The sequence below is a fragment of the Cotesia typhae genome, unplaced genomic scaffold (genome assembly GCF_013202065.1).
Source record: "Cotesia typhae breed Kobodo isofemale line unplaced genomic scaffold, CoteBio_Ctyphae contig_4, whole genome shotgun sequence".
In the NCBI taxonomy this organism is placed as follows: Eukaryota; Metazoa; Arthropoda; class Insecta; order Hymenoptera; family Braconidae; genus Cotesia; species Cotesia typhae.
In genome coordinates this window covers 3,336,170-3,349,283 of record NW_027423748.1, presented here as the reverse complement: position 1 = coordinate 3,349,283, position 13,114 = coordinate 3,336,170, and the positions used below count along the sequence as shown (strand labels likewise).

At 31.8% G+C, this 13,114-nt stretch overlaps 2 protein-coding genes across 2 annotated transcripts in view; both read left to right on the top strand.

Annotated features, from left to right (window-relative positions):
• The first annotated feature begins 687 nt into the window (after positions 1 to 687).
• Positions 688 to 2,524, top strand: LOC141527612 (uncharacterized). Its single transcript, XM_074243179.1, has 4 exons — positions 688 to 772; positions 846 to 1,091; positions 1,267 to 2,078; positions 2,468 to 2,524. The coding sequence occupies exons 1-4, from the start codon at positions 688 to 690 to the stop codon at positions 2,522 to 2,524; spliced, it is 1,200 nt and encodes a 399-aa protein (XP_074099280.1).
• Positions 2,525 to 11,744: 9,220 nt separating this feature from the next.
• LOC141526995 (uncharacterized) overlaps positions 11,745 to 13,114 on the top strand; it is a 55,115-nt gene continuing 53,745 nt past the window's right edge. Inside the window, exon 1 of the mRNA XM_074242208.1 lies at positions 11,745 to 12,553. Coding sequence (XP_074098309.1) covers positions 12,496 to 12,553 — 58 coding nt within the window. The 5' untranslated portion in view covers positions 11,745 to 12,495. The remainder of the gene's footprint in view (positions 12,554 to 13,114) is intronic.

Sequence of the window (13,114 nt, the reverse complement as noted above, 5' to 3'; positions counted from 1 at the left end):
AAGATGTTGAAGTTGGGTAAAGATACAGCTGAGAAAGCTATGGAGGAAATGTTCAAGCCTATTGTGACACCACTCCAGAGTATAGTTGAATCTTCAAAGTTGAAAGGGGAAAATATTAAAAAAGAAGAAAAACCACAGGTTGAAAAACAAGAGGTTGAAAAATCTTTATATGATGATCCAGAAGTATACAACAGTTTAATAACAGATGATGAAAGTTCATTTGATAATACAGCACTTGCTATTACTCAGCCACCACCATCAACAAGTACTCCAGCTCGTAGAAATCCTCTTCTCACTAATTATCTACAACGTTTAAGTAAAAAACATAAAGATAATGATATGAGATATGGTGTACGCAGAAAACGTGGTGAAATGCATATGGGTGATTCACCTATTTCATTTGCAAATGATACAATAACTATCAAAGAAAAAAATTATCCAATAACTCCTGGGTTGTTGGAATTATTATTTAGAAAATCACCAGAGGATGCACTCATCACCCCAGATGATAAGAAAAAGTACTTGGACATAATTCAACATACCAACGCTCATAGGAAAAGTTATGATCCAAATCGTACCATTTATGAAGATACAACAATCAAGTTCAATAAATACATTGCTGATTTTATCACCAAGTTCGGTAAAGGGTTACCAAAATATATGATTGCAAAAAAACAGAGATTACCAATGGACTCTGTTTACTGGGATGATCCAAATGAACTAGTTGATCGTTTGCGACTGTTGATGGCGTCTCAAGCTGCTGGAAATCCAAGTCACACAAATGAAATCATGTCAATTATTGAAGAACTTAGAGAGGTTGGGGTTATATATTAAAAAGCTTTTAGAAAATTATATCATTCAAACGTTGACTGTCAAAGTGTTCACAACTATGAGCATCGATATATTTGGACGTCCATTGGACAGTGACAAGTCAGCTCAACGAGGTCCAGCTGAAAGAGGTTTCAATTTAACTTCTGATGGAAACTATAATATTGAGAATAAAAGATTATGCAATCTCGGTAATCCATCAAATAAACATGATGCAGCGACAGTGCAGTTTGTACTGAGACAGATGTCTGAACTGAATAAAAGTATAGACAGTGAACAGAAAGAGATTATTTCACATTTACACTCTGAAATAGTAATACTGAAAGCTGCTGTGGGAAATTTGCAGACGACTATTGAGGAAGTTAAAGCAGTACTTTCCTATCACCAAAATAATATCAAATATCTCACTGAGAAACTCAATGAACGATAAAAACACAGTGATAGCTGAAGAGCTTCACAAACCAGCTCGCAGGAACTATAAACGTCGTCATGTTGACATCCGAGGTCTCGATGAGACTTGGCAAGCTGACTTGGTTGAAATGATTCCATATGCAACAGTCAATAACGGATACAAGTATCTGCTTACAATCATAGATATATTTTCAAAGTATGCCTGGGCAGTTCCAATTAAGTCTAAAAGTGGTGTGGATGTTACTAGAGCTATGAAGTCTGTACTCCAGCAAGGTCGTGTACCTAAGAATCTCCATATTGATCAGGGTAAAGAGTTTTACAACAAAGAATTCAAAGATCTGATGAAGCAGCACAAGATAAATCTTTACTCAACATTCAGCAATCTCAAAGCATCCATATGTGAACGTTTCAATAGAACACTCAAGACTAAAATGTGGCGAGAGTTTACAGCTCATGGCAGCTACAAGTGGACCGATATACTTGATGACTTGGTGAATACTTACAACAACACCAAACACAGTACCATCAAAATGAAACCTGTCGATGTTACCGCTACTCAGGAGAAACAACTGTTGAAAAATATATATCAACCACTGAAAACCAAATCGAAGCAGAAGTTCAAAGTTGGAGACAAAGTCCGAATCAGCAAGTACAAGCATGTTTTTGACAAAGGATACACACCAAACTGGACAACAGAAATCTTCACGATCAAGTCGGTGCAGAATACGAATCCAACAACGTACAAGCTCGTGGACTATCAGGATCAACCAATTGAAGGAGGATTTTACAATAAAGAACTCAGCAAAGTGAAATATCCAGATGTATATCTTGTTGAAAAAGTAATTAGAAAACGTGGAAATAAATATTATGTTAAATGGTTAGGTTTTGATACTAAACATAATAGTTGGATCAATAAATCTGATATGTAAAACACAAATTATATTTACATTGTTTTTACTTACAAAACCTTAATACATAAATCCTTAAAAATATATTTACATTATTTTTACTATTACAAAACTTTTTGTCTCTTATTATTATTTTCATCATCTACAAGTTTTCGTTTCTTAAAATCTAAGGAGCCTTTATAACCCCAAGGCACAGTATCAGTGCTTGCCTCAATGAGTTGACGTTTGTTATTAGTCCAACTGAGAGCAAGTTTCTCCTGTTTTATTGTGTGCACTTGATGTTTTTTGCTTTTGATCATGTACTGTTCTTTCTTTAACAGCACATTTTCAAAAAGGCATCTTTTGAAGTCATCAAACGTGATAGTCTTCAAGGTTGATCCTCCGATACCCTTTGCCCGTTTCTTAATCCTATCCCCGGTGAAAATTTTTCGGACTTTTCTCTCATAAACTCTGAAGAAGTCTTTAGAAGTCTTTTGGAAGTTAAGATAAGTCTTTTTTAGAGTTTTTCAGAAAAAAGTCTGAAAAATTTTCACAAGGGATCCTTTTCCTTCTCAGGATCATGGATTTCGAAGACATACAATTTGGCTCTGAGACCCACGAACTCGGACATGATTTTTCCATTGTTCTCGTCCTTCATGAGTCTCAGAACCTTTTTGTTAGCAAGGGGCATGTTGAAGATATTGTTAGGTGGGTAATCGGAAGTATCAAACCTTGAAATATCACGTTTGATGTCTTTATAGATGTTGGGTACATTGAATTGGTAATATAAACTGTCTGTATCGGTGTACAATAATTTAGAGGTTTTTGCATAATTTTTAAGCACATAATTATAGTGAAAGTCGTAGATATAAATTTTAGATAGATCTAATATACTAAACCCTACGTAGATTGGCTTGTTGAAGCAAACTCTAGCTTTTTTAAGTTCAACTATAACCATATCCTCATCAAAAATTGTAAGGCTGTGGAAGTTTGGCCTACATACTAAATCGGATACATTGTATCGACCTTGCTACTTAGTTCTTAAATATACATCTTTGTACTTCCTTACATTCTCCATCGTCTTTCCAAAAACCGCATTATTCATTAATTTATAAAAATTTTTTTCAAACTCATTTTTCGCTAATTTTCGGCAATCAATATTTTTATCAATGTATGACTTGAGCCAGTCTGACTGTTCAAATTTCAAGACTCGATGTATTTTCTTAAGTTCTAAGCCTAAATCTAAACATTGTTTTAAATTCTTATAATGTATTACATAATTAGACTTATCATACAGAGTTGTTGTTAATTTTTGTTGTTTGCTGCCAGGTGGTACAAAATGTTCTGGGCATAAAGGTAGATCTTTGTGTAGATCATGTAATTTCTCAGGATAGTGTAGGTCCACTTCAAGGATGTAGCCTACACTCTCATCATCATTGAAAAACTGATCTACATTGTCTACATTTTCAACCCATTCAAATTTACCCTTGGATAAAGACATACTCATCGCTGCGCCATACAAATTATTTACATCGTAGTACATCAGGTATGTTTCGGGGTTGTTTGAATCAAAATCTTTGCCTATATACCGGTTGTTAGCTTCAGCATGTCTATTAGCACACATCGATACCCCACCGCGAACACCCTTTTCAATGAAAAGAAGCATCTCAGGATCAGTTAACAGTTCAAGATCTACTTCAGTATGCTTTAACATTGCCGAGTTCGAAAGACCTGGTGCTGTATAAAAGTGTAGAGCATCTAGATTGTATGTCTTAAAGCAACTGAGTCTAAAATTCTCAAAAAGAGAAGGACATCTGTTTTTAGGTATAGATCTGAGTACTCTCCAAGCGTGTTGATTTTAGACTCGTTCCAAACTACTTGAGCAAAAGCATAATCATCATTGGAAATAGTTGAGTTTGTTAATTTTGAATAAAATGATTCCTGGTCAGGTAATTGTCTCTCGTCTAGTCTGTCAATGCTGTCAATGTACTCATACGGGAATACACCCTTACGTATTGCTAATTTAAATTTGTTAGGGTCAGGGTAGTGTAGTCGCGTAATCTGTTTGTCTTTGTCATCAAGGTATGAAGCTAATTTCTCTAAACTGGAGGCCATGAATCTAAAAGAGTCAATAAATCTTAGAGAGACTAAAGTATTTTTAACTGATTTTGTGAAAGAAATGTAACGCTCTTTATTGATTGATAATAATGAAATTTCACCCTCAAATACTGTAGCTAAGGATTTAATTATAAAGTGTGAGTCATAGCCGGATAAATTATGAAAGACAACTGGGATAATGGTAGATTTCTGATAATTAACGTTACATGATTTATGAGCTGCGTTTCTATAGTTACCCGTGAAGTGACAATGATCATAGACTTTATCTGTTGTAGAAGTGATTGGTTTTTCACAGATGTGACACTCAGTTGCCTGATTGTGTCTATCTTGTTAAGCTATACAAGTCCAGAGCTAATGACTCTAATTGTTTAACAAACCAGTTTATGCAATCAGGAGAACGGTTTAATTCAAATTTGGAGAGTGTGTTATCATAGCTGCAATGTACATAGTAAGCAATACTGTATGGAACATGTTTATTAATTGTCTTTTCATCATCTCCTGGGGGTTCGAGTGTGCATTCTAGATCCGCGTAAACTACAAACGGCACAGTATCTTTAGACTTAAAATCTTTGAATTTCAAAATTTTATTTTTTTCACTGGGAAATTCCATGCGGACTTTGTTAGATTTAAAACAATCTACTCGGTGCTCTAAATAACATTTTTCTAATTTGAAATGATTCAAACAACGATCACAAAAGTATAATCTATGTCTACCCAGAGATATTTGACTTGTAATTAATCCAGAAAGATTATGTATCCATGCAAAGTGATAGACAGACTCAATATTATCTAAATTATCAGTATAATTTACACTTTTTTTAATCATTAATAAATGTATTGTTGGTATTTCTGACTCGAAGTTACTTAAATATAATGGGATAATAGTACTTTTTTCAGACTTTTTACCCGTGAATTCTGACTCTATACCATATACATTAATGCTAAGGTCATTCATTTTTTCAAATTTTGGTATATCATTAAGTTTGATTGGAAATTGAATACCTTCATAGTTTAATCTGACGCTGAAGTGTCGATAACTTGTAGGATCACCCGGAACCAATACTGGTGGATGCAAGGCAGCGTTGACACACCACAGGAAGCAGAACTCATCATTGTTCTGGATGTTCGTAACCGCATTCTTCTTCTTGACAATATCCTTTGGCAATCTGACGAAGGTGGAATTTCCAACTTGGGTTGGTGTGAATCGTAACATGGTTACCATCAAGCTGTTCGGTCCAAGCAGACTCCATCCGGAACCCTCATGCTTAAAATCTTCAATTCTTTGAACTAATTTGTCGTAGACATGTTGACTAAACCAATCCTGAAGAGATGTGGCAGGGAGAATCTCACGGCTTTTGGTGATGAAAGACTTTCGCTCTTCTACATTTTCTTGTTTCCGGAATGTGCAAAAGAGTTCAACATTCATTTTCAACCCTGCCAGATCTCTCAAGACACTATGTACCTTGTTGATGATGATATCCCGTGAGGCTTGGAGAAATGATGCTGGATCTTTGTGACGTTGGTTGATAACACATCCGGTCTGGATGTTACCAGCAAAAGCATTCTCCAAGTCCTTCCATTTGACTCCTTGGTTAAGATCTCCACCAACAACTTGGTTACCGAGTCTGGAGAACTGATCGGTAAACCAGTTGAGTTGGTTGATGTGCGCTTGAATACTTCGTCTCACTTGAATTGTTGTTCCAGGATCCAGTAATATTGTGTTGAAGTATTCAATGGTCTCCTCACACACTCGTAAACACCTTTAACGATGGTCATCAGTGAGCTGCTCTCCCAACAGATCAGCATATGAGACTGCAATAGTGTCCACCAAGTTCGTGAGAGCCTCGATGAGGTTATGTTGTGCCATTTTGGAACGAGAATCACTACTGTCTTCAACACAATATTATAGGTTATGTACACTGTTTATAGGTTATATACACTGTTTATAGGTTATGTACACTGTTTATAGGTTATTTACCCTTTTAAAGGTTATGTCACTGTTTATAGATGATGTACACTACACAATAGTTTTTGCACACTGGACTATACTCGCGTACTTCACAACACTGAACTTCACTATATTTTATAACACTGAATACTGTTTAATCACGAGAGATGTACTTCGTTTTTGTGAAGTACGACTTGAGCGCGCTGCTTTTATAGCCAAAGGATACTACGCAGTTACCCCCGACTCCTCTACCTCAAAAACGGTTTGATGACGTCATCTACTACGCAGTTAGAAATAGAACAAAGAAAACTGCGCAGTTACGCAACCTTGAACAGGCTCAGACCTGTATGATGACGTCATCTACTACGCAGTTAGAAAATTCTAGACCAGAATGAGTCATCTACTACGCAGTTAGGAATAAAGCAAAGAGAACTACGCAGTTACCGTGACCTTGAACAGGTTCAGACCTGTTTAGAAGTAGACAGAAACCTCGACAGATGGCGTATCTTCTCGCATGTACTCCTCATACGTACAGTTTGAATATATTACTCTTTTCAGAATATAAACAATGAAATGCACCTGTGATCTAAGCAACTATTATTGATGCTGAGATCACAGGTGCATTTTTTAACAAAAATGCAGGAAACCAGAATCAAAATTTGAAATGGCGGAAATCAGACTCAAAATGGCGGATATTATACTTAAAATGACGGCTCGATATAAAAATGGTGGAAATCAGATTCAAAATGGCGGATTCATAACATAAAATGGCTGAAATCAGATTCAAAATGACAGATTTCAGATAGCAGACTCAAAATAGCGGATAGCAGCCACCAGATGGCGGATTCAAAATGGTACGAAAATAGCGGATAAATTTTAAAAATGGCGGGAAAATGGCGGATAGATTTAAATTACAGAATTCAGCATAACCTCAAAATGTCATACATATCTACCACCAGCAACATCCATTGTCGGTAAAACAGGTCACCCATATCTACAGATGACATTCACCACAGTACACGAACACACGGTCGGTAATGTGGGTCCCCTAGCATGGACGCGCCATGAATCTGTTTTACCGATTGAATATCACCCCCCTGTTTACCTACTCTGATAAATAATTTTTTTGAAAAGAAATATTCTCTTCTTTTCCTGTCAAACTGAATAAGTCTTATCAAGTCTTAATAACTCTTTGAGAAAGTCCGAAATTACAGGGAAAATTTGACTTTTGAAGAGTTTTGACGACTTATTAAGTCTTTCCTTTACTTAGTTAGGGATGTGAACACTTTCGAAAAATCTTATTCAGAGTTATAAAGACTTTTCAAGAGTTTTTTCTGAGAATTATTTCCACAAGGGTCCTAAAGAACATGGTTACTTGGATATTTATTGGAAACGATCGTTAGAAACATTTCATAAATACAGAATATCGGTAATAGGCCACATCATTTGGTATTGTTTTTTACGATGACTTATTGAGTGCCAAAATAAATAAAAATATGAAAATTTATTTGAAAAATGTCGAATTTAGTGACTTAAAAATTCGAGTGAAAAACAATCAAGAATTTCCAGCTCATAAAGTTGTTTTAGCTTCGAACAATATCGTATTTAAGAGAATGTTAACAACAGACATGAAAGAATCGAAAGAAAATTGTATCAATCTTCCAGAATTAGATTTTGATACTGTTAACGAATTGCTTCACTTCTTATATCATGGTAAATTGGATAAAGCTTGTGATAACAGTGCTATTTTGTTGGAATTAATAAAAGTGGCTGATATGTATTTGATATCTGACTTAAAACGTGTATGTGATGCTTTGTTGAGTAGACTTTTATCATGTGATAATGTTTTGTCACTATTGGAAATATCAGGGACTCATAATTTACTGATTGTACGCCAACAATCTTCGATTTTTATCGCCAAAAATATAGGATTATTATTCCTAGAAGAAATGTAGATTATTTTGATCTATCTATGATCATTCAAAATTTATATTCATATAAATATCTTTTTATATTCATATTCAAAACAATCTAATTTTCTTTTTTTACTTTCATCGCTTTTATTTTTAAAACTTTATAAATTTTTTATAATAATAAATCATTTTTGCTCGTTATATAATAATAAGTATAATATAAGTACTTTTGTTCATAATCAAGATTAATTATTCAACTATGTATGTTAAAAAAATGTATAATAAAAGTGAAAATTAATAACTCACGGTTCAATTAATTTATGAGTCGTATTTATTTTTATTATAAATCTTTTAAAGAAAATTTAATTTCATTGGCCATAAATTTCCAAATTCTGTCTATTTATTACAGTTTGAAATCAATGTTCACGTCATCTGTTAGTTTCCTTGAGAACTTTCTAACTATAATGCAGAGAGCTTCCCTTTCAGTGATGGTAACGATTCCACCTAAAGATTCAGAACATTAAAACTCAGAATTTTCTTTCTGATCAATCTATGTAAAAGTCATTTACTATATCGAAATTTAATCATCTATAAATATAGATATATTGTTATTAATTATTATATAGATATAAATATATTTATAATTTCATCACTTTTTATTTTTGTTTACAGCAATATTCTTAGACATAATTATCAAAAACTAAATTTTTATTAACTGATTAAAACATTATTGGGTTAAAAATTAATGACATGACCAATCAATTACACATAATATCATTTTATGACAAAAATAATTCAGGACACTATTAAATAACTATTGAATTGTTTTTTTTTTTATTTTGAAATATATTGTTATTGGATTTTATTTATCTTCATCCGTGAATTCATTTCATACAAAAATTTATTTTATTTGTCTTTTACATAGATTTATACATATTATTTTAATTTATAGAATTTGTTCCATAGATTTGCTCAAAAGTTTGTGTATTTATTTTATGGTGATTATTAATTATGTGAATTAGTATTCCCATGAATTACAAAATGGAAATATTTTTATGGTCATCAACAAATTTAATAAAATGTTAAAATTATTTTTAACTGATTAGTTAGAGGATTTTATTATGCCAAGTTTGTGATTTCATAGAATATTTTTCATCAATTAATTCAAAAACTTTACAGTAATCATATTGTAATTTTTCTATAAGCTCATAAATTCTGGTGAACCAAAGTTTTTAAGAGACCTTTTTATAGATGAATCCCCTGACATCAGACGGTTTGATAGACTGGCTGCAAAGTACAATAATGTAAATTTCAAAATCCCGAATTTTTCAACAAACTCATTTGAGTACTCTTTCACTGTAAGTGCGATTCGTCTTTGGCGTGACCTACCAGTTGATATCATAAATTCACTGAGTCATGAGACTTTCAAAATTAAAGCTTTTTAATTCTTTCAACATCTGTAGTTAGAAATTTCAACGTGCTAATAAATTATTGATCTATAAACGATGATTTTCACTGATACTAAAATTAATTTCATTACCAAACTGATTTGAAAACTGATTTAAAATTAAAATTATCTGTAAACAAAATTTTTTATACAAATTTCTATTATATGAACAATATTTCAGGATCTTTTAATTTTCAAAAATTTTTTCTCTTATATTTCTTTGTCTCTGTATTTTACTTATATATACTAGGGTGTGCCAAAATGTAACTTCCTTGATGGACCTTTTAAAATTGGAATTTTCAGTTCCGCTTTTGAAATCAGCTGTGTTTAGGCCTTTCCTAAGATATTTTGGGGTAAGACGATAGATTTTATTTTGATAGAATTTTTTAGCAGGAGGTTTAATTGGGCACTTCCGGCGAAAATTTGAATTTTCAACGGAAGTGCCCTAACTAAGCTCCAGTTAAAAAATTCTATGAAAATCAAATTTATCGTCTTAATGTCCATCAAGAAAGTTACATTTTGGCACACCCTAATATATACACTATATTTTTCACGATTATACAAAGATGTAAAACCGTTTTATAATGTTACTTAGGTGTATCATTACCATTATGTAATTTCTACCATTTGCTATTCGACTTTTAGCCTTGGCAATTAAATAAATATAAATAAAAAAAAAAATAATTGTACAAAATACTTCTTATCAATTAGTTAAAAAATTTTAGAAATCGTGATACAGTCATTTTATAAATTATTTTTTATCTGCAAATGTAATAATTTTATCAAAGCGATTTAGCAATATTACAAAAACTTTTTCGATCAAATAATTCAAAATAATTCAAAAACTTCACAAATATTAGTAATTTTATTTTACAAAATACTTTTCATCAATTCAATAATTTTACAAATTTGTAAATTTGTTACAATTAGTTAAAAACTTTACAAAAATGATGTAGTTATTAAAACAAAAAAATATTTTTCTTAAGTTAGTTTAAAAATTTTACAAAAATAATAATTAAAATATGAAGTTAGAAGATATCTGACAAATTTTAGGATTTTTTCTATTGAAAAATTTGCTACAAAAAAAAAAAATAAATTCCACATGTAGAAAATTTAAGAAACAATGCAGTCGAATCTCGTTATGAGTTCTATTTGTTTTTTTTTTTTTTTTCTAACGAGACTTGCGTTAATATGAGAGAGACACTAATAAGAGTCACAACGAGACTCGACTGCACGTGCAATTTTTTGAAATTATTAAATAAAAATAAAAATTATTTATTAAAAAATTATATAAAAAAATTATTAAAATAAAATTATTTATTAAAAAATTTTAAAAAAATTTTTAATATTGTAAATTATCTGCTAATTCTAGTATTACAAAATAATAAGACACTGAAGTTAACTGACATAAGAAACTTTTTTATAATTTTTTAACAGTTAAACTATTATGAAAAAAATTTCACATGTAAAAATTTAAAAAAATTGTTAATGAAAAATTTTTTCATTGTAATTAATTTGCCATAAAAATTTAAGAAATCGACAGTTGTCAGCTCAATTCAATATCATAAAACAATATCGTAATTTTGCAAAAAACATTTAATCTATTATTTCAAAAGCTCCAGAGCATTAACATAATAATTTTACAAAAGATGTTCAACCAATTAATGGAAAAACACTTCCCTAATATTTTCTCGAAAAATACTCGTACGCAAAGTAACACATGGCAAAAAAATCAAAACGAATTCGTAAATCCATGCTCAATTGACGCTAGACACCCACAATCCTCTTTTCGAAATAACAAAGCGCACGCTTCAAAGAGATGAAGGCGGTCCGCTGTTCTCATACTGTCACACTGTCATCCAATCTATCTACTACCCTGTCTAGTACATTTCTCTCCCAATATACCCGTAGTTCCAAGTCTTCCATTCTATAAACTAAAAATCCACCCTCCGGTGCATAGTAGTGTACAGTGTTCCAGATACAATGAACCTTTACTCATACATACTTAGATTACGTTTACCTAGCACGTGTTGGTGGGGACCACCGCGAAACTACCATGTACACACTCTAGAGCATCCCTACCCCCAATGCTAGCTTCTTTCCTCTTACACCTACCACACGCCGCTGCCGGCTGCCGGCTGCCGGCTGGCAACTTCATTCACGTTTTCGTCGATCGGCATTCACTCGCGAGCCTCAACACCGTGAGGTCTATCTTTCACCGCAGGTGGATTGTGCATCAGTGTAACATCAACACCAATAGGTAGATAGCTATCTTATCTTATCTGCCTATTAACATAATTATTTAATTAATTATTTTTACACAATCCATGTGTGTTGTTAAAAAATTAAAATTATAAAAATAACAGAATAATTCGACTGTCAACGGAGTTATTTTCCAAGACACCGGCAATTACCCAGTGAAAGACAGTAGAATAATTAAGTGACTTATAAAAACGGTACTTATTTACCCAACTATCGTCTTCTCATAATATAATTCAGAAGATATATTAACCACACAACGTTGTACTGTGGAAAGTTATACACGCTCCGTTTCACGTCGTAGACTTATAGTTACGCCCGTGTCCTCTTCCTTACAATTAATTCTTTGAATATTTTTTTTTTTTACATTTTATAAAAAATTAAATTATTTATTATTCAACATTTACTCATATCACACATATCAATTTTAATGCAGCCAAGGAATAGAAATAACTCGCGATTTTTCCGCGACGTCTAGACGTTTGCCGGCTACTTAAACTTGTTAGACGGGCTGTTATAGTTAATAAAATAAATCCTCATTTTACAGTACTGTGGGTTAATAAGGAATGCTGTTACATTATTTATCCGACTAGTGGCTTTAACATTTAACATAATTGTGTTTTTGCCGTTAAATTTAAGTGCCGAGTGTTATTAGAATTGTTAGATTGTTATTGTTGTAAGACAATGGAAGTCAACATGCTACTTGTTTTACTACTCTTCAACTTTGTCTTCTCTGCGCAGAGTAAGTAATTTTTTTTTTTTTTTTTTAGTTTTATGTTAGATTAGTTTATTGATTTTTGGGGGACTGAATGGAAGTGTTTGTCTTATTGGTCATACAATGAAAAGTGGAGTGAGATTTACAACATATTGCGTAAAAAAATTCTTGAATTTGAATATTTGTTTCGTTATTTTGAGAGAATATTTCACTTAATTGTAAAATCATCACATTAAGCTCTTAATTTTTTTAAATGAATATTGTACAAATTTAAAATTATGATTTTGAGGTAAAAATTAAAAATAAGAAAAAATTAGACAAGAGAATTTTTTTAGAAAAATTCATTCTCTATAAAATTATTTTTTTAAGGATTTTTTAAATCTTTAATATCTTAGATAAAATTTTAATTCAAAGTTATAAAAACAAAGTATTTTAAAATGATCATTGAAGGTAAAAGATCCAGTTATTGACACTGGCCTAGTTGTTTGACATTGCAATTTTATTCCAATAAAAAAATAAAATGTTCTCAAAAAATCAATTATCTTAACATTTATAATTAAAAAATTATGTTTATTAATTTATTAGAGT